Here is a 22907-nt window from a genome sequence, read left to right as displayed (position 1 = left end):
CTCGTGTGGACCTGGTATTCACGACACGAATATCTCGCCACACGCTCTTGGGCGCCATTTGAGGGCATGCGGTGTTATGGAGAAATTATCGGTACTAAATAGTGAGCGCCACCACGTGAGTGGGCACGTGGACCCGGCTGGAGACTCTAACCCAGGGCGTTACGTGGCCCGTGTGTGGCGAGATATTTGGCCCTCTAGATATGAAACGTGCTGCTCTCGACCCTACCTAAGCCCACTCTCAGCGTCGGGCACGCTTCTAACACGCAGTGGGTTCTCAGGGCGTCCCACACGCCGCCAACCAGGTTGGGGTCCCACGTGGTCCCCCGAACACAAAGACACGTAACACAGTTAATTGATTTATTTTACTCACGGTTTTATTTCCGTACACGTTCCTTGACTGGTACAACTGAGAAAACGCCCGAGGCACGAATCAGATTAGAGGAGGCTGACCACGCACGTGGTCGCCTCAAGGCAGCGACACGACCGCCCTCGGCTGGCGGGAGAGAACGACTGGGGTGAGATCATGGTTTGCAGGTGGCAACATGGCGCCCTTCGCGCCGAACACAATTACCGTTACAACATCCTGCGATTCCGTGCCCCGGCGAAAGTTAAGTAAATAATAGATTACATTAATAAATATATAAAAATTACTGGCAATTTAAAATACATTAATGTTTACGTAGTTATTGAGAATTATTATAAAACATTTCTACCCTCGTCCAAGTCCGTGCCTATTCGGGTCCGCCCGGGCAACGTCTATAGTTTTATCATTAACATAATATTTAAATTGAAGAAACACATGATTACAAAACACTGGGGCAAAAGAATGAAAGAAAAAGGGTTACAATATTAATTACACATTTAGGGGTGTGGCGCACTGCATCTAAGCGCCCTCTTGCTGGGCTGGAAACACACGCACACACGCACGCACGAGCGGGAGGTTTGAATAGAGACGGTGGTTGGGCGGTGTCATATCGGGCTCAAAGGGGCCGCAGGCCCGGACGACGTCAGCGTAAACCTCTTTAACTCTCGGTATACCGCATTTGGTAGGAGTGATTTTGTGAAAATGGAACAGAAGTCACTGAACGTAAAAACGTAAATCCGACACAAAGATGGCGCACCCACATTTAAACACATTTACCCCTTAAATATATTTTTTAATTGATTCTGCCTACCGGCAGTGTATCGCTTCCCTGAAAAATGTATTCACTTGGCGCATGATTACCTATGTAATGCTGCGTACAGCTATGGGTATATAAATACAATTCTTGCGATTTATTTGTGGAGACATTTTTGCAAGGCCTAAATACGTGCTTGTCTTAGGGTTTGTGCATTTTTAAGAAACAAATATTGAAACACAGCAATGTAAGCTCCTGTATTTGCTATGATAAGGAAAAACAAAATTGTGTTTAAATATGCAATGTATTTTTTATTTGTTCATCTCACATATCTTAAATATCTGTTTCCCTTTACATTTAATTTTAATATAGTATTAATTAATGTTACTTTATCAATTGGACACTAATAATAATTTCTTTTTTGTGTCAGTGTTACAATTTTTTTGTTCTCTACTTGCAGTCAAGCTCTGAGGGTGTCAGTAATTGTGGAGATAGAATTATTGAATCAATAGCATCCCGATAATTCTATTAAAGGTAAAATTCCCAGACAATTCACAAGTACTCATATGTAATTAAATAAATTGAAGTAAAATTACTTGAAAAAGCATCAAAAGATCCCATTTGTTATGAAATAAAAGTTCTTTAATAAAATCGAATTTCAATGATTAAATGCTTGAGTTGTAACGAAATACATCGAAGGGAAAAACTGAAATGTGTGGAAATGTTAAGTAACTGTACATATTAATGTGAAATAACCTAAATAATCTGAAACAATACGAATGGAAATGAAATACATCCACATGTACCGAAATGAATTGGATACCTAATACACAACAAACAAACAAAATCCGAGGGTAAATATGTAGTATACGGATTATCGTCAAAAATTTTTTTAAAAATCTGAAATAACTTTTATTATATGCTCTTTTACGTCCTCTTTTCATTACAGCCTGCGGAGATAAGAAATTCCAATTACTTTTGGAGATATCACCGTTCTTATCTTGCAATACAAGACCTATGTAATCATTCAACCGTTGCATTTTATATTTTGCTGTGTGTGCGTGAATGCCTAAATAACAGAAATTTTCCATTAGGTAAGGTTAGTTACATTATAAATACTTCAAAATAAACGGAAATTAAAAATAATATCAATTAATTTTACTTGTATAGTTTTAAGTATTTATAATGTAACTGACCTGACCTAACAAAACGGTACAAAGGTAGATTAGGTCAGATCAGCTACATTATAAATACTTTGAAACTGAACGGACATTAAAAATAATAAAATTAATTTTAATGGTTGTTTAGTTTTAAAGTATTTATAATGTAGCTGACCTAACCTAACAAACCGGAACAAAGGATTAACACTAGGAACGAACGTAATTTTTTTTTACACGCAACAATATCGAAATAACAAATCAAGCATAAAAATTTGAAACATAAATAAATCACCACCTATTGGTTCATTTGAATATTGGCCTATCACAAACTATCATGTGACAACATTATCTAATAAAAAACAATTGATACGCGTAAACAAAAAACAATGGTGAATGTACAGGTATAGTGATTAAAATTTAAAAATTCAATATCTCCAAAAGTAATTGGAATTATTATCTCCGCAGGCTGTAATGAAAAGAGGACGTAAAAGAGCATATAATGAAAGTTATTTCAGATTTTTAAAAAATTTTTTGACGATAATCTGTACACTACAAATTTACCAATCCGAGAGCCAGCGTAGTTGCTGGTTTCCGAACGTGGTTCGCCTGACGAGCGACTGGGAGAGAGCTGCCGTGCGGGTTGCAGGACCACGGGCTGCAGGAGAAGCGGGAGGAGTTCGCCAGCACCCTGGTGTTCCGCGACCTTGACGCGCGCCACTCGGGCCACTACACCTGCACCGCCAGCAACGCGGCCGCCAGCGCCAACTACACCGCGTCGCTTTCCATCCGAGGTGGGTGCCCCCCGCGCGTGCGTGCGGGCGGTCTCCTCGCAGCGGTGACACAGTAGTCGAATCCCGGGTAAATATGTAGTTCGGTATTTGCGAAAAAAAAAAAATGTTAAAAATACGAAAATACTTTTATTCTATGCTCTTTAACGTCCTCTTTTCATTAAACCTGGCGGAGATAAGAAATTCCAAATACTTTAGGAGATATCAAAAAAAAAATTAATTTTCATCACAATACTTGTGCATTCATGCGGCTTTCATCGAATTGTTTCTTGTTTACGAGTATGAATTCTTATTTATTTATTTTTTTCACGACGTAGGTGAACGACCACATTATTTTCAACTAATGGCAAAGGAATTGTACCCGCCTCTAACTTAGGTGAGTTTTTAACGTTTCAAATTTTAATGTTTTATTTGTTATTTAGATATTGTTGCGCAAGTAATAAGTAAAAAAAAAATTACGTGAGTTCCTACTGTTCATCCTTTGTCCCGGTTTGTTAGGTCATGTCAGTTACATTATAAATACTTTAAAACTAAAAAAACCATTAAAATTAATTCACATTATTTTTAATGTCCGCTTAGTTTGAAAGTATTTATAATGTAACTAACCTGACCTAATCGAACATTTTAATTAATTAGGCATTCACGAACACACAGCAAAATACAAAAATGGCTACGGTCAAATGATTACACAGGTCTTGTATTGCAAAATAAGAACGGCAATATATCCTAAAGTATTTGGAATTTCTTATCTCCGCCGGGTTTAGTGAAAAGAGGAAGTTAAAGAGCATAGAATAAAAGTATTTTCGGATTTTTAACATTTTTTTTCGCAAATAACGTCAAAACTACATATTTACCAAATCCCAGTAACAAAGTTTGCAAACATCCTTTGGTGTTTTTTAATACAGCAGTTTTAAATTCTCATTATAGTCGCGTTAAAGGGCTTCGAATAGCATTTTTACCAAACGCTAACTGTATCGACAGTAAGCATCCCACGTAGAATGACGGGAACCTACGTTTCGTAAAAAAAAGTGAGTGAGACTTTCGGTACTAGCCAGAGTTGTGAAACATCTAACCTCGGTGACTAGCAAATTCGTGTGTTCTCGTGTTTCAATCACGCTTATAATGTAAAACTCGGGACACTAAACTTAACGTAGAATTCTTTAAAATAATGCTGAGCGTGATAAATGTACACGCAAGTTTTTTTTTTTCAATTACATTTCAGAATGCGAAACACACTTAGTTTCCGTTACTGCAGCTAGAATTCTCTGCTGGAGCAGCTACTTCGACTATTGAATCATTCCATTTGCAGGCCAAAAATTTAATCTATACAATGAAACAGCTCTGATAGCGAAAAATTTTGAAAAGATTTTACACCCCAGATTAGTACCAGAATTTCAACAAGTAATTTTATTTTAAAAAACTGTACATGTTGTTTAAATTCACTGAACAGTAAATACTGTAAAAATTTTCCTTTGCCTCTGTGAACTTTGGTTCACACCATCCCCCACAGATGACAGCACCATTGGTTACTTCATTCGTGGAATTACTCCCACCAGAGTACTGAGAGCTAAGATGTTACACATATTTAAAAAAATTGGTTGTCTGGAAAAGTCGGTTTACGGACGATAGTTTAACGTGACAACTTCATAACAAAACATTGATGAAATGATTGCATACTTTATGAATAAAATTGAATCATTATTATTTTAACAATAAAATAATAAATACTTGTAATTATACTAGAAATCAGATTTTTAAAATGCAAGAATAATTAACCTTTATTGCCGAAACTGTTGTAATAAGCAATGAAAAATGAAAACCACATTAACTTTGCAATTCACTTTATAAACAGTCGAGTGGAAGAGAGATAGATGCGGCGCAAGCGTACAATGAGCGTAACGGGACGCAGCGTAACGGAACAGTGTGCATAACGGGTACACTTTTTCGTGCGTGCAGCCGGCGTACATCGATTTATTGGACATTGTCACGTCAAAAAAAAAAAACTCACTCACACTGAAAGATGTCCTAACAGAATTTGACTTTAGTACAGATATTTCGGCACCCTGCAGCAATCCAACCAATGTTGACATTACAGGATCTCGACTGATGAGTAAAGTGCTTGGAGGGTTGTCGCGAGGAATGGACGCCGTGTTGCAGTGCCGCCGTCGTGGCTGGAGGAGCCACAGGACGTGTCCGCGCTCTACCAGCAGTCGGCCAGCCTGCACTGCCGCGCGGGCGGCTTCCCCCCTCCCACAGTCACGTGGCTGCGCGGCCCAGGTACGTCCCAGCACACTCGCACCAGCTCTCATTAGAGACGATTCTTTAAAGAAATAACCTCACAAGTCATGGCAAACAACAGTGATTAAAGTAAGAACATAGAAGATGTACCTGATATCTGTAATAGTTAAGAGACCTGAAAAATTCGCGGGGTTCATTTCGTGCTGTGCTAAAATGCAAATAATTGTACCTCGGTGCGGCTTCTGCCATTGGTTCACTGTTAAATCTGGAGGACTGAGGGCCAATTAGAGACCCCCCTCACTCGTAGAAGTGTCGAATCACAAGGCCACCCAGTCGAGACGACTCGCAAGTCTGCAGCCAATGCACAGTTGGCATTTTCCCGAGTGTGTAGAGGATTTTGGAGTCTATCCTGGAGGTCATTGAACCCGCGAATTGTTCCTGTCTCTAGTAATAGTATATGTACCGGAGTATTTTTTTTTTAAAAAACAATGTTTTCAGCCCTTTGAAGAAAACGAAAGCTAATAGGCTGAAATAATGTTATGACTGAAACATTTCTGAACCGGAAAGCAAATAAAAAAAAATAGTTTTGCGTAGCTGAAAACGTGGAGTAAGGAATTGTCTGGCGATAGCATGTTTGTATAGTAGTTCAAGAAGTTAACTTCTGTCTCGCTATCAAAATTTTTTCTGCTTCCTCCCCGCAAAAAAAAAAAAAAAAAAAACTTTAGCAAATGGTTTGGGAATACAAACAAAATGGTGCAAGCCATTATCTTTAAAAAAAATGTCACATCTTCAGACAATTTAAAAAAAATTAAACTTTTCTTTAAGAAGACCAAATATGGAATATCAAAAAACAGATAATTGCTATAACCTAAACACTATTGGAACAAATATGACGTAGCTCCGTTTTTAATTTTGTCCGTTGAACACAGAAGACTGCCACAGAACACGAGTCTTTTGAACCTGGTTCCCAGGGTGTCCACAGTTAGTACTTTCGTACTAGATCTAGTACTTCTATAAGGTTTTTTTAGTGTGTCTAGTACATTTATGCTCGGATCTAGTACTTTTTTCTTTAATATAATAATGTTACAGTAACTCCGATAAGTTTTTTATTATAAAGCGTAATTATTTTTGAAAACTAGGGAATGTATGTGTGTGTGTCGTGTGATGTTTAAGTTATGCATTGCGATTTCATTATAACTTCCTAAATTGTTTAAACTCGTGACAAACTATAATTCAGTACTTTTTTTCTCGCCTAAGTTGGTACGAAATATTTTTTTCCCTTTGTGGACACCCTGGCTGGTTCCTCGAGCGGTGTCCTGCGAACACAGCGCTGTCCGTCAGCTGCAGCGCTCGGTGTCTTGTGCGGTAACGCACGCCCCAGTAGCTCCGTGGTCTCGCCAGTGTGCCCCCCCCCCGTGTGGTCCCAGGGGACCGGCCCGGGGAGCAGACCCGCCTGCAGCCCGACCACGGCACGGTGCTTCTCGGCAACGGCACGGCGCTGCTGCGCGCCGTCGACTCGGCCCACGAGGGCCACTACACCTGCCGCGCCGACAACGGCATCGGCGCGGGCCTGGCCAAGACCGTCTTCCTGCGCGTCAACGGTGAGTCTCCCCCTCTCTCGCGGTCTACTGCCGCCGCCGCCGCCGGCCTTCATATCCGTCGTCGCCCGGTCCTGCGACAGCACAAGTCGTCTTCGAAGAACCACGCCAATGGTCCTTTTAATCAAGTATGTTCCGAACGACACCCGTGCCGGATTAGCATTTGGCCACACCATGGTTTGCCGATACTGTTTTAACGTGAATAGCAAAGTAAAACTAATACACGGTGCATTGAAGTTTTAAATAAAGCGGTTTTGACTTCCAAACTCCATGCCCCCATCGAACGCGAAGATTTCTCTGTTGTCTTGGTTGACCTGGCTGTCGCTAATGTCAGGTTAGCATTTTTATTTTACTGAGGTTCTATTTTTTTTTTCTTTTAGACTACTGCCTCTCCGCATGGAAGTCAGTCCCACATAACCGGAGTGGTTGCGGACACTCGTATTGGTTCAAAAGGGAGATGAATTAAGGAGGACTTTTATGTGCAATACCGAGGTTCTATACGCTTTCTCTGTTAGCATTTGAAGACTGCCAGTGACATCACTCCCCCCCCCCCCGACCGGTGGAGGGAAGAGACTCGACAAGTGTCCAGTGCTGGTGAAGATGACAATGCACCAACAAATGCTTTGGTGTGCAGGTAGTAGGTAGAGAGTTGCTAGGGGAAGCAAAAATGATGAGTGATAGTGTGAACGTAATTCCTTTGAATATATATATATATATACTGTATAGAAGTTGCCAGCCCAGGTTAAAATTTCTAATACGGTTTGAGGTAGTTGGTTAATTCACCGCCGCAATCGCCACCATCTCTAGGGCATCGACTTGTGGTGGTCCCTAGCGGACAAGTGTCGAACTCTTCAAAACACCACTTCCCCACCCTCCCATTTAATGACCTTGAGCTGCAGTGAATGATTGGTGGGGGGTGCGGGGAATGACAGCGGGCCACAGTGCTGCGCTCTAACATGGTAAATAACAACTTTAAGACGATACAGGGCGTTAACGGCAGCGCCCTGCAGCGGTGAACTTCCCGAGCTGCTCATCATACGCTCCTGAAAAACGTGGAGTAAATCATACCCACTTGCGACTTCTATACGGTATATGTATTCAAAGGTAATCCGTGAGGGAAACGGTGGTTGGTTTTCGGGGAGGAGCACGCGAGTGTTTGTTGACCGAGGAGGAGGAGAGGCTGACGCGTCACGACTGCGCAGTGCCGGCCCACTTCCGGACGCGCGAGCTGAGCCAGAGCGGCGTGCTGGGCCAGCCGGCCGTGCTGGCGTGCGAGGCGGAGGGAGACCTGCCCCTGCGGGTGTCGTGGTCCCAGCCGCGCGGCTCCCCCCCCGCCGCCGCCGGCATGCCCTCCGAGCGCCACTCCCCGCGCGGGGTCTCCGCAGAGCTGCGCCTGCCGCGCCTGGCGCGCCACCACGCCGGCGACTACCGCTGCAGCGCCGCCAACAACTTCGGCAGCGACCAGATGGTCGTGCACCTCTCCGTCAGAGGTGCGTGCGGCTGTCGAGCTTTGTCTCGAAGTACTCGATTGATCGTCGCACGTTTCATACCGAAATCAAGTTTGTCGCGTCGCGGGCGCCTTGTCGCCGGAACGAGAGTCGGAGTTTTCCCATCGAAAGAACCATTACATACAGGGCCGGCGCGTCCATACAGGCGAACTAGGCAACCGCCCAGGGCGCCAAGTAGCTGGGGGCAGCGCAGCACGACACATAACAGCTGATACAATATGTTTAACGATTATTGAAACTAGATGAAAATGGATTTTTGTAACAGTTTGGAATGTTTATATTGATATAAATAATTATTAGAAGTCCACGGTGACCTGTTTATGATTTGTAATATGTAAAAAAGTAAAAAAAAATCACGCCTGCTTACATTTGATTGTTGACAAAATCTTAGGCTTACGTGATGTATTTTGGGGCAATGAAAATTTTTTTAGGGTTGTCCGGGGGGGTGGGGGGGGGGTCATTAAGGTTTTTCGCCTAGGGCGCCAATTTACTTTGCACCGGCCCTGATTACATATATATACTGCACAGAAGAATAATGTTCTGTACTCATGCAAAAGATTCCTCTTGGAAAACCAGTAGCCGAGAAACAGTTTTGAAATAGTACAAGAAAGGATTTTGTAACTTTGTACTAAAATTTATAGCTGTGCTTATTTTTGCACACCTACATTAAATACTTTTTTTTTTCGAGATAGTACTGAGTATTTCTTGCGAAAATTGGAGCACAATTATGCGGAATAAAAAAATTTTGTCAGGTGAAGTTTAGGGGTGTGCGGGAACCCGAAATTTTCGGTTTCGGTTCCATGAATTTCCGAACTCGCCCCCGATTAATTTTAATGCATTCGAAATGCTTCGTAGTCCAAAAAAAAAAAAAAAAAAAAGGCCTATATTTTTAGCTTTTTGCAAAAGAAATAAGTAGCTTTAACATGTAGGTCTACGTAATTCTTATTTTTTGCAAAATCATTTGTTTCAATGTATGTATATACAGCCTACCATAATTTTATCTCAAAGTGTTTTATTTCGTATGTAAACTGTAGCAGTGTAGCCTATATAAATCTGTGAATGTTGTATATAAAAGTAACAAATAGCAGTTAAAGAAGCTCGTACATTCAAGTTAATTATTATTTCTACAACTTCCAACTGGTAATTGTATTTAATAAAATAATATTGTCAACTCTTTTGTTTGTGAAACTATTTATCCTTCAGTAATATGAGTATATAAACTAAATGCAAATTATTATGATAGTAAAACTTAAAAATTAGGGAAAAGATTCAAAATTGGAATTGAATTTCAAATAGTTGTTAGGGATTCGACTCGGAATCGAATCGAACTGAAAATGGAGGATTCGCACAGCTCTAGTAAAGTTATTCATAAAAGCAAAACCCTTTCATGGAAAATTACGTTTATTTAATAAAAGGTGGAGTGTACAAGAGCACGCCAAACAATTTATATTAATAATTCCTGCAACAAAAACCTTTCTTTGACTTTAAATGTAAAAAATCTGTGACCCGAACGCAAGCCACTTGAATATGTGACGTGAACTAACGCGTAACTATCGTCGTAGTACACATTCACCACGAAAGAGTGCTGGCCATCAACTGTAGTTAACTCGGCATTCGACAGCGCGCGTTGCATCCAACTGGCGAGATATCGATATTCGATTACGTGTTTGTGCTCTGTACGGTAAGCAACAACCAAACATGAATGATGCCAACTAGCGCTGGCTTCATTTTTATAATCGGGACACCGCAGCGACGCAGACGAACAGATAAATTTTATAACTTTTAAAAGTCTTTTAAAGAATATTTACACATCAGATAGCTGCGTATTTCTGTTAATTAATTAAGTAAAATAGTTCATTTCCGAATAAATATTAGATTTCTACTTTAAAATACACCGTTTTATACAGAAAAGATACCTACACAAAGTGCTCGGAATCTAATAGCGAGACCAAAAACATTATGCGACGTTTATGTGAGAAGTCTATTTATCCAAATTTTGACGCCCTAAAATATGGGTGCAACGATTATGCAATAAAAGAGGGTATATACTCAACCACACAACCGTTAAAACTGTTGCTGCTATCAGTGTTTGCGAAATTGTAGGCTTTTTTAGAAATGGGGTCGTCAATATTGCATTGGAAATAAAATGCTGCTGTAAGTGATTTCAAGCTTTGCTCTGGTGGTCATTCTTCTTGCTGTAAATTGGTCTTCACAATTTATTGAAGCTTTATACTACAACATTTCTGTCATTCACCTTATTTTTGTGGTTTGTTTTACTGTCTCCAAGTTATAATTTCAGCATTTTCCAAACGGTCACTATTTAATTGTTGCCAAGTTTAGCTGCCAGGTTTTTAAATTTATAGCTTTAAGAAAGATTATTTAATTATATGTATAGTATATTCAAACTTAATATTTATTTGTAAGTGTTTTGGTACTTGGTGCATGTAGCTGTACAGTGTATGATGTTCAAATGTTTATTTCCTTTAAAGCAATTTCGAAGATTTAGCATCAGATAGAGCATATTTTTTCAATATTGTTGTAGCAGAGGGATCTTTGATGTTTTTTGCTGTGGTTCACTTCATCCTTCAAGAGGATAAAAAACCAGAAGCTAATTTTTGTTTACTTCAAAAAAAAATTACTTGGTATTTCAACATAACTTTAAATTTCATTAAGTAATACATATTTATAGATTTTGTGAATAGCACTGCCAAATTATTTTTATGGCGTAATCATTGTAGCAGGAAAAAATCTTCAGAATATATTATTCGGATTATAACTTAATTTCATATGTTCAAAGTTAATGAATGGCCCAAAGTGAATATTATATATCATTGTAATTTGAACAAAGCTGCACCTAGCATAAGCTGCATAGCTGTATTGTAAATAAGTGTAACCGAAGTAATAAAAAAACAAAGGATGAATAACTTAACCATGAAAATTCAAAACCCTTCTAACAGTTCAATTCCAATACGCAAATTTTACATTAACATTGAATGCCACATAAATTCAGGTGACGGTAAAATTTAACATTAATATTGTGAAATTAATAATAAATGATATTATTGCATTTATTCTAATACTTAATTATGAGTCATGATTAAAATATTAGGAACATTTGTAAATTATATTTTTAAAAAAATGTGATTTACATTCTAAAATCTGTAACAAGAAGATTAATGTTCTTATTTTGCAAATAAACTTATAATATAAAATTTGGATGCAAAATTGAACATAAAATTCTTAAAAATAATGCTGAGCATAGTAAATTTATGAAAACTATCCTGTTAAGGGAAAAGGGTAAACAATTTTCTCTTTCTAAAACGTAATACTATGAACGTGGGAGACAAGGGCGCGACGCACGCCAAGGGCCTGACAGCCTCACACTGCTACTGTCGTCACGCATGCATATAGCAGCCTGGCCTCACCTTCCCCCCTTCCCCTGCACCAGTCTTCCTCTGCGCTATTAATATTATCTATCCCTTAGTGGCCATTGAACTCCGCATCAAGTGTCGTAAATAAGCACAGTTTTCTTGGCTGCTTCGAGCATCCGGTCGGCCCAGGATGACGTGACACGTCATAAACCACTCTAGTCTGTTGCAAATGGGCTGCAGAGGGTATGAATGCGTTGGCACCGGCCTTCGCGGGAGTTCAGGGATTTCCAACAGGCAAGCGGATTGAAGTGCAAATTTGCAAGGGCGAGAGTCCCCCCCCCTTCGTGAGTGGCGCGACGCGGAGTGACAGAACCGCGAGAGTGCGACTGAGTGGCGCGAGACTGTGTGTGGACAGGCACGAGGTAAGGGACGAACCACTGTTGAGCCTAGCTCCAGTGAGGAGTGCGGACTGCGGAACTGGACAGACACTACGTGACTTGTGAACAGACGTTAAGTGGGGTGATTTAATTAGTAATGAATATATTAGTAAATAAAACTTTAAAAAAATTATTTGGGCTGTTTTTATGAACCTGTTAACCCACTCATAACAATAATTATATTTTTGTTTGGCAAGATGTTAATAAACTAACCGAACCCAACCCACTCTAGGTTAGGTTAACTTAATTTTTTTTCCCTTCAATTTTTCTCAGTCAGTGCATTTGATACACTTTGGATAGTTTTGGAACAGTTATAATGCAGTGTGATTGCTGGTGTAGGCAGGGTATCTTAAAAAAACAAAAATAAAGTTAAATAACACGTGAAAATTTAATTTTTTTTTTTTTAAATATATTTTTATTTCATATCTATACATTTATAAGACTTAATGTACTTCATGGTGTCATGGTGAGTGTGTTCTAAAGGCATATGCTTTAGTTATGACTAAAGCACCATCGAGCTGGGTTGATGGGTGACCATGTTCATTATAGAACTACGTATAAAGATTTATTAACTACTACCTAAAATCATTCAAGTCTGTCATTTTATCAAATTTGCTGAGACTTTCAAGCAGACGCAGCACAATTTCGATTTCACGTTCGCAAAATGACTGCTACCGAATGCTGTATTCCGAGAGCAGAGATGTTTACACATTAAATGAACATTGTTCGCGAGGTAAGTTCGCGAGGTCAATGCTTGGTGACCCATTTAAAAACAACATGCCAGGAAATAAATGGTACAGTAGTTTCCTACGCCGACATCCTGACGTAACAAACAGAATTCCCGAAGGTGACACTGCAGCTAGTGCTTCTGTTAGCAAGGAAGATCTACGAGGGTGGTTTCAGGCTGTGGACGAAGTCCTCAAGGATGGAATAGTATTTGAGATTCTATCAGATTCTGAAAGGGTGTTTAATGGTGATGAAACCAACTTTATGTTGTGTCCTAACAAAACATAGTTCTTGCTCCGAAAGGTAGCAAAAATGTTTATGAAGTGGAACACATTCAGGCAAAAGCAACACTATCAAGTGTACATTCTCGGCTTCAGGAAAAGTATGCCCTCCTATGATTATATATCCTCTGCAACGGATCCCACAGGATATAGTCCCTAAGGTTCCCGAAAATTGGGGTATAGGTCGCAGTGACAATGGATGGATGAAGTCGGAGCTGGTACGGCGTGCCCACAGAGCCGCCCGAGGCGCCCCGCCGGCTGCACCTGGCTGAGGTGGGCAGCCGCTGGCTGAGCCTGGCCTGGGCGCCGCGGGACCCTGCGCTCCCGCCCGTGCTGCGCTACGTGGCCCAGCACCGGCCCGGCGAGGGCGGCCCCTGGGCCAACCTGACCGTGGACGGCACGGCGACCGCCGCGCGTGTCGCCGGCCTGCAGCCCGCCACCACCTACTCCGTCCGCCTGCTGGCCGTCAACGAGGTGGGCGAGAGCGCCCCCAGCGACACCGTGGCCGCCGCCACCTTGCAGGAGCGTGAGTGCACCTCGTAGTTCTTTCATGACCTTCAGCCCTTTTGGAAACCATGGCAACTGGTCGCATCACCTTGCAGGAACGTGAGTGCACCTCGTACTTCTTTCATGTCCTTCAGTCCCTTTGGAAACCATGGAAACTGGTCACATCACCTTGCAGGAGCGTGAGTGCACCTCGTACTTCTTTCATGTCCTTCAGTCCCTTTGGAAACCATGAAACTGGTCACATCACCTTGCAGAAGCGTGAGTGGACCTCGTACTTCTTTCATGATCTTCAGCTGTTTGAAAACCATGGTGACTGATGGCATCACCTTGCAGGAGCGTGGCTGGACTTTGTCCTTCTGGCATGACATTCAGCCCCTCTGGAAGCTGTGTTAGGATACAGCTACTGGTCGTGGCAACCTTGCAGGAGTGTGATTTCAGCTTCGTTGGAAGCGATGGTAGGATGCAACTATAGGTGACTGGCCACCACAAACCTTGTAGGAGTGTGAATGTACATCGTCCTTCCAGCATGACATTCAGACCCTTGTGGAAGCCATGATGGCATACAGGTTACACAGTTAATCATTACTCATCGTCATCGAAGAACAGAAAGGAACTCCATTTGGCATGTCCTGTCCACGACGTTTTAAGGGCTGTACAGTTTTCTCTCCTTATTGGGACATGCTAACCCTAGGTGTATAGAGAGCACCTGCGTGAAGACGATTACAGACAGTTTGAAACGACACCTTGTGTCCTGTTTGCTGTTTGCAAGGCATGTTGATTTGCTGTCAGTAAAGCCTAGTTGACACGATGATAGTAAATCCCGATAGTTACTACCGCGACAGCTACTATCGCCGTAATTTCACACTACTTTCACCGTGTAAACTGCACGATAGTTACTCTCGCGCTGTCGCCATAGCACTATCGCGATATCAAGTCGAGCTAGATAGTTGGTAGTAACTGTCATGACAGTACTTGCAACTGTCGCAGCACTTTCGTAGTGTAAACGGACTGAAATCAATATCGTGATAGTGTGAGTGCATGTGTTCCTAGTACTTCAAGCAATAGTCAAATTTATTATAGGTTATTTTGATTTGGACAATGTCTCGATTTGAGATTGCTAGTTTCCTCGAGAAATACCATCAACACCCTTGTTTGTGGGATAAAAAACATCCATAACTTTTGGGGTCTTCAAATGCTAATTCTTTTATAAGCGTGTTTGAAACGCTCAACTCGTTTCTTCGTGCCAACCAATGTCTTATCCACTGTTTTTTCGTCTTTTTTTTAACGGAAATAGCTATCGCAACCACTAAAACCTGGGCCACACAACGCACCAGGTCTGATATTTTCCCAACTATCTCATAATATCTTAATGCCAGTGTAAACAGACACTGTCGTGACAGCAACTATCGCACACTGTCGTGACAGCTGCTGTCGTGACAGCGACTATCATCGTGTCAACTAGGCTTTAAAGATAGCGGTCCTCCCTCACTGATGTTGCTTTTGGATGACCTTGAGCGTGGCTTCTGCAAACACTTCCTGTCGTCTGGAAACGAGTTCATAGTCTTGAAATCTCACTTTTTCACACTTCATTGTTGTGCGCCCACACTCTTCCGGAATAAACAGGAAACACGAAGAACCTGCGTTGCCTCACTGTTCCGAACGGTCTTGATTGTAGTCGTGTTGCCCCCGGCAAAACGTTTGGCATACTTTCAGTACGACCATCAACTTACAAGAATGTAATCTGGTGTTGATACCTATACCAACTCATTATACCAACTCATTCATGTGTAGTGCAGTTTGTTAATCAAAACATTTTCTATGTGTAGTCACATGACACTTTAGCACTGTTGCATGAAATGTGCTGCCATGGATGAAAATATGCAGGATTCCCATAGAACTTCATGTATGAAGAAGTTTATTATTCCTGTTTCACAGTTATGATTTTACAAGCATATGTGGGCCCCATCAGAGAGGGGATTTTTGATTCGAGAGGGGCCGAGCCCCCCCCCCCCCCCGCTCTCCCCCCCGGATATAAGCCCATGTGTGCTGCTATAAAAGCGATCCAAATTAATGGAAATGTGTTTATTTTAACCATATATGACACATCAATCACATTGAATTTTTGGGGAACTGATGTATTAATTCACTCTAAAAATGATTGCTGAAATAACGTAATAATGGTATTTACAATGCATCCCATTGTGTATTGCCTTGGGAAAATTAAATTTATTTATTATTTTATGTTCAATAAAATACTAAATGTATTGTGCATTTGTTAGAAAACTGTTTATTACTGTTTTGCAGCACCAAGTGGATCCCCGATAGAGGTCTACGCTAAAGCTACAAGTTCGAAATCGATAATCATCCAATGGAAGGTGATTATAAATAGATAATGTTTTACACATGTAGTAAATTAACATGGCATAGCCTAGCAAAGTAATCATTTTAATATCAAAAATTTGAATTTATTAAACTATGAAGAGAAGCTAAATTAAAATCAGAAGCTAAATTAAAATCGTTTGAAATTCATAAGAATTTATTTAGGGTACATATTCTTACTATCACTAATGTATGATTAGTCTTTTGATAGCAGTAGTAAATATATTGGAAGTCTGGCACATGTACTTGGGCATGGATTATGGATAGGGTCATGCTCGCCATATTGGATTTTGACATGGTGGCCATTTTGGATAGCCTTGAACTTTACCCTGGTCGCCATCTTGGATGACGTTCACTTTGGCCACCATCTCAATTTTCTACTTATTTGTTATCTAGTACTTTCCACCATCTTGGATTATGATGTGAGCAACCATCTGGTTTTCTAGAACTTTCTGCCATCTTAGGTTATGATGCCACAGCCACCATCTTGGATTCTTGAACTTTCTGCCATTTTGGATTATGACATAACAGCCGCCATCTTGGATTCCACAATTTTATTTATAGAAATATCTGCCTTTTTAGGAATATTACTTTGAGGGTGTACCGGTGTTGTGATGGGAATATCGGTCGAGATTAATGGGCGCCACCACGTGAGTGGGCACGTGGACCCGGCTGGAAAACTCTTAACTCAGGGCGTTACGTGGCCCGTGTGCGGCGAGATATTAGCCCTCCTGACTTTTTACGTATCACCTGTCCCTAACTAGGCCCGCTCTCAGCGTCGGGCACGCTCCTAATTATCGCAGTGGGCTCTTAGGGCGTCCCACACGCCGCTGACCAGGTTAAGGACCCACGTGGCCCCCCGAACACAAAACATACAACTCAGTTAATTGGTTTTTATTTTACTCACGGTACACGTCCTTACACGATCCTCCGTTGATACAGCTTTAAACGCCCGAGGCACGAATTAGATTAGGTGAGGAGGAGAACCACGCACGTGGCCGCCTCAAGCCGTTACTTAATACACCGATCAGATAAAAACTCCGAAGAGTGAATAATTATTACTTAAGCAGTCTCTTCGACCGAGAGAGGCCCCGAGGATGAAAAAAGAAAGCGATTTGAATAAATTAATTTACAGAATGACTACTCGGTGAACCAACGGTGATGTCCTCGGGGTGTCTGCAGAGACGTCCGCTCTCGGCCGGCTGTAGAAGGAGACTGGGCTGAGCTCATGGCTTGCGGGTGGCAACATGGCGCCCTTCGTGCCGAACACAATTACCGTTACAACTTTGCTGTAGCGTGCCCCTGGTTACTATTAGAAAATACATAAATCCTTTTACAATAATTATTAAATTACTTCCATGTCCAGACCGTCTGTAATAATTACTTATAAACATAAAACAGGGTTCAAATGAGTTGCATGCTAGTTCCTCCGTCGCCCGCTAGGGAGCGTCCTTGTTCGTGCTTGGACTTATTAAATAACAAAAGATCATGAAGTTATTAATTAAAAGACACTCACATGCATAGCCATCGTTACACTGTTTTGGGGCGGAAAGAAAAAGGATTACAATATTAATTAATATATATTAGGGGTGCGGCGCACTGCAGCTAAGCGCCCTCTTGCTGTAGTTCGTGGCGCGCAGTTTGAATCTCACACGGCTACGAACGTCACGACACAAATGCCGGGTAGGAAAGGTGGTGGGAAAGGGAACGAAGGATGATCAGGCTTGTGGGGCGAAGCCCCGGCTGACGTCAACTTCATGACTACGAGAGATCTCATTTTAAACAACGATTGCAATTTTTAGTGCAAAGTTTGGACAGCTCATTTTGCTATGAAAATTTTAGAAAAATGTGTGATGTTCTTTTTTTTTTTTTTTTTTTAATAAGGAAATCCAAGTACATTTTTATTTAGTATTTTACTGCTGTGAGAAAGATTTGTGAAGCAATTCGTATCTGCCACTTTTCTCCTGATCTGCAGTGTGTGTGCGTGTTTTAAGATTTCTAGGGTTAGGCCATTGGTAAATTGCTCTGGATTAACTAAATATTTGTTACAATATATGTTTCAATGTTGTCTTTTGTACTGACGACACCTGGCTCTCTGACCCCTGTTGTGACGAGAGCGCCGGCCAGCCTAGAACTCAGGGAGTGAATGGGTTCTCACCTTGTGGCTTACAACAGGGGGCCAGGACAATAACGACCCCTCGAGCTGTCGGCCGCTTATTTAGTTGGGTCTATGTATGTCCGTAGTTCGATCTGTGTCGTTCAGGCACTGGCTGCTAAATGGGGAACCACTCACGAGTCGCTAGTGGCGAAGCGCGGAGCAGTGCTCAGACGTGTCTGTCGCGGATGAGAGGCGAGCTAGGACTGCCTCCCACGCACCGGCGCACGGCGAGCGGGAAGCAGGGGAGGGGGACGCACGAGATGCGTGGTAGACAGTACGCCGTCCGGGTCAGATTGCACTGTTGTTCGTCACACCAGCCGCCGCGCTCGGGTGCGCTCACCGCTCGAAGCACCACTCAAATGCAATTTTTTTACACTCATGCCCGGACCAGACGGCTATGGGCAACAGCGGGCCTAGGGACCAGGAGAGACACGACAGCTGTCGTCAGTATGTTTTAAAGTCCGTTTGAGTCAGTTGCAGTTGAGTTCCAGACGACAGAGCCTAGATGCTACTGTTAAGCCCTCCGCACACGGTACAATATTCCTTACAATATTGTATGCTAGGAGTCGTACTGGCTCTACTACTTGTTTCTTCACTCGAATTCAAACTGGATACTAGTAGCTGTACTAGCTGGGCTACTGGTTTTGCGTAATAGACTGCGTCCTATTTCCGTTGCTTGCTGTGTTACAATATTTAAGGAGTGGCCAATCGGAACTCACGAAAACAGCACGGGGGGTTGTTTACACTTTTAAGAGCGCATGTCGTGATAAACATGGACAGAAATAAGTGGACTGGTGACGAAATCCTCGTTTTAATAAACGCATACAAAGAAGAGCCTTGTTTGTATGCAGTAGAGAAATGTGAATTATCATAATAAAAATTTGTTGTGGAGAATATTCTCTTTAACAAAACTAGTAAGGCGGCTGGAATCGTGTGCAGCAGAAACTTGTGGCGCGCCTAGTGTTTCAGCTTGTAGCCTACACAGTCAGGGCCGGTGCAAGGTAAATTGGCGCCCTAGGCGAAAAACCTTAATGCCCCCCCCCCCCCCCCCCCCCCCAATAAAAGGCCGGACACCACCAAAAAAAAATTGTCCTTGCCTCAAAATACATCACTTAAGCCTAATATTTTGTCAACAATTAAATGTAAGCAGGCTTGTGTTTTTTTCTTTTTTTTTTCTTTCTTATTACAAATCGTAAACAGGTCACCATGGACTTAATTACTTATATCAGTATAAACATTCCAAACTGTTACAAAATTCCACTTTCATCTAGTTTCAGTAATAGTTAAACATATTGTATCAGCTGTTGTGTATCGTGATGCGCCGCCCCCAGCTACTTGGCGCCCTGGGCGGTTGCCTAGTTCGCCTGTACGGACGCGCCGGCCCTGTACACAGTACGGAAACCAGTAAGAAAACTAGTAGGAAATATTGTGCCGTGCGCGGTGCGCTTGAGAGCAGGGATCCCGCGGTGCGAGCGCTAGTGAGGGTTGCCGTGTTGCCGTGCCCGCAGCCCCCGCCAGCGGCCCGCCCCCAGGTGCTGGGCTACGTGGTGTCGTGTCGCGACGTGGCCACGGACCAGACCAGGACCCGCACGCTGCGGGGAGCGGGGCGGCTGGAGGCGGCGCTGGGCCACCTGCGCCAGTTCGCGCGCTACGAGGTCGCCGTGCGGGCCTTCAACCAGGTGGGCGCCGGCCCCCCGTCGCCGCCGCTGCTCGTCACCACTCTCGAGGGTGGTAGGTAAATACGGCTCCCGCCTCTCCGTGTCCCTCCGCCGCGACACCACTTCTGGTCTCCATTTGTATGGGTGGAAGGCAAATACACCTCCCCACCATTGTGCCTCTCTTTAACAGTAGCACCACTGCCCGTCACCATTCTATAGGTGTTAGGTAAGTACAGCTCCTCCATCGTGTCTTTTTCTATTCCCTCCGCCATAACACCACTTCTGGTCACCACAATCGAGGGTGGTAGGTAAACACGGCTCCTCCATCGTGCATTTTTCTTTTTCCTCTACCACTTCTGGTCATCATTCTTGTAGTCGGAAGGCAAATACAGCTTCTCCGAATATATTTCTACTTCCACGATGGCCTGCTCTTGAGGGTAGTAGGTTAATACGGCTCCTCCATCGTGCCTTTCTTTGCCCTCTGCCACGACACCACTTCTGGTAACCATTCTTGTGGGTGGGAGGCAAATACAGCTCCTTAATTGTGCCTTTCTTTTTCTTCACTAAGACACCACTTCGGGTCACCATGCTTGTGGGCGGAAGGCAAATACAGCTTCTCCGAATGTATTTCTACTTACTTCCACAATGGCACCACTTCTAAGGTGGTAGGTAAATTTCAGCTCCTCCATTGTACCTTTCTCTCTTTCACTGTAGCGCCACTGCCCGTCGTCACCAATTTCGGGGACAGTAGGTATGCACGTGTTCTTTGCTGTACCGTTCTCTCTTCCCCATAGGCACAACTGCTCCTGACTATTTTCAAGAGTCGTAGGTAAAAGTGGCTCCTCTGGGGTTATCTTCGGCTCCAAATTTATACAAGTTTCAGTCTCCCCTTGAATTTTTATTAACACTTCGAATTTTTATTACACAGTGTTCAGTCCTGTAAGAAAATATAAAAAAATGCATTACATCACGAAAATTTGTTTTGCGAAAATTTGGAATAAAAAAATAGTTAAATCATCATTACCAATATGTTTTATTCTAGGAGTTTTTCTTTACAAGTGTTCGTTACAAGAGTCATAAACAAGAGTAAATATCAATTTTAGTTTACTTTTAGGTTTCTTAACATAAAAATGTTATTTTTATTTTATTAAATAAAATTTATTCATACAATATCAAAATGTTCACAAATTTTAATAAAATATGAATGCGAAAAAAATTTAGTTTGTAAGAACACTGTTGTGATGTTTTTTTAAGTTTATCTAACAAATATAACTGTAGAAAGAAATTATTTTATAAAAAATGGTCAATTTAATTTTGGTGTTACCAGACCAAAGACTGGACAATTTTTCATTAAATCTCAACACAAAATAAACGGTTGGGTAAATTGGCAGGATATCACATATTATATTAATTTTATCAATTCATAAATATTGTAAACAAGCTTCCTCATTCACTTGTTAAGACAATTAATTTACTTTTGAAACTTGTACTTTAATTTGGAAAATGAATATTATAAACTTAAGTTTGCCAATTATACTTTTGTCTAAATGGCCTACATTTCCAGCAACAAGGAATTTACACGTAAACTGGTAATTATTTATGGGAGTCACACATTTTTGATCACGTTACTGAATTTTTATATATGTAGGTGGCAGTGTATTCGGTGATTGCATGCAACCACAGAAAAAAACGTAGAGTTTCCAGTCTTTTCAGGTGTATGGTCGTTGATCGAAAGTGTGTTATGATAGACTGTATTAAATGCATCATAATGAACACCTCATTACAATTTCAGAATGCCGCAAGGGTTTTTATTATTATAAAAACAGTTCTTCTTTACATTATGCTCTATATTATACCTGCTAATTTTATTTTGTACAGTTATTATAAAAGTGATCAAGTGGTAACAAATTTTGGTAAAAAAAAAAAAAAAAATTTAAAAAACAATAATATTAAATCATAATTATTTAATTATTACTACTATTTATTATTTAATTAATGTATTGAAACAGTGATAAAATTTTCATTATTATTTAACTATAACAATTAAAGCTCTATGAATTTACAAAAGAACTACCACGTTTTATCGCATAATAGTTGCACATTTTATACTAAAATCATGTTTGAAAGGTAAGGGTGCGATTTTTATGCGAAAAAAGCATTTTTTGTTAGGTAAAGTTATTCATAAAAACAAAGTTATTCATGGAAAGTACATTTATTTAAAAATGAGGTTATTACAAAAGCACACCAAACAATTTATGAGATAAAACACGGTCCATTTCAAACAGTACTTGGGTACGTATTGGGATATCTTGAGTTGCTGTCGAAGTTTCTTCACTTGTGGGCTCGTGTGGCCGGCAGTACAGTGGGGGAGCTTTGATAAAATGTTAGTTATTTATATTATAAGAATTAACGTGCTCTATGAATTTACAGAAGAACTAGTTAACTATAGTGTAGCACTATCTATGGAGTCTTATTTTAAACAGTTGATAATGTTCGCAGGCTTCCACGGCCCATTGTCCGAAGTAGCTCGGCTTCCGGGTTGTAGCCCGCTGTCCTTGGCGAACGATTCACCGACGTTTTCGGGTCTACATTGCAGTCGCCATCATTCGAGAGCAGTTTACTGCGTGTAGTATTATTCGCCAAGGACGCCGCTACAACCCAGGAGCGAAGCATCTATTTGGAACGGTACTCGGGTGCGTGTCGGGATGTCCGCTGCTTGTCGATGACGTGGCTTCGCTTGCAGATTCGGGGGACCAGGGGTGCAACAACTAAATTTCCAAAAGGGGGGGGGGGAGGGGGCAATATACCTTTTTTATAAAGAATCATCAATCCCCTCCTATTGAAGCGGGGGGTGGGGGGGGGTCTGGGGGGTCGTCCCCCGGGGAAAATTTGTATTTAAAGGAAGGTGGAAAATGGTGCTATTTAAGCAGTTTTATTAGTACCGTAGAAATTTGGTCAGTGGGGGAGGCCACTGACAAAA

At 41.6% G+C, this 22907-nt stretch overlaps 1 protein-coding gene across 1 annotated transcript in view; it reads left to right on the top strand.

Annotated features, from left to right (window-relative positions):
* Positions 1–22907, top strand: part of LOC134540938 (cell adhesion molecule Dscam2-like) — a 147759-nt gene that overhangs the window by 83369 nt on the left and 41483 nt on the right. The window contains exons 17-23 of the mRNA XM_063384019.1: positions 2925–3069; positions 5224–5343; positions 6732–6905; positions 8105–8392; positions 13461–13751; positions 16037–16107; positions 19778–20000. Of these exons, the coding sequence (XP_063240089.1) occupies positions 2925–3069; positions 5224–5343; positions 6732–6905; positions 8105–8392; positions 13461–13751; positions 16037–16107; positions 19778–20000 (1312 nt within the window). The remainder of the gene's footprint in view (positions 1–2924; positions 3070–5223; positions 5344–6731; positions 6906–8104; positions 8393–13460; positions 13752–16036; positions 16108–19777; positions 20001–22907) is intronic.

This window comes from Bacillus rossius, chromosome 17 (assembly GCF_032445375.1).
Source record: "Bacillus rossius redtenbacheri isolate Brsri chromosome 17, Brsri_v3, whole genome shotgun sequence".
In the NCBI taxonomy this organism is placed as follows: domain Eukaryota; kingdom Metazoa; phylum Arthropoda; class Insecta; order Phasmatodea; family Bacillidae; genus Bacillus; species Bacillus rossius.
This window is presented reverse-complemented; position numbering and strand designations above follow the sequence as displayed.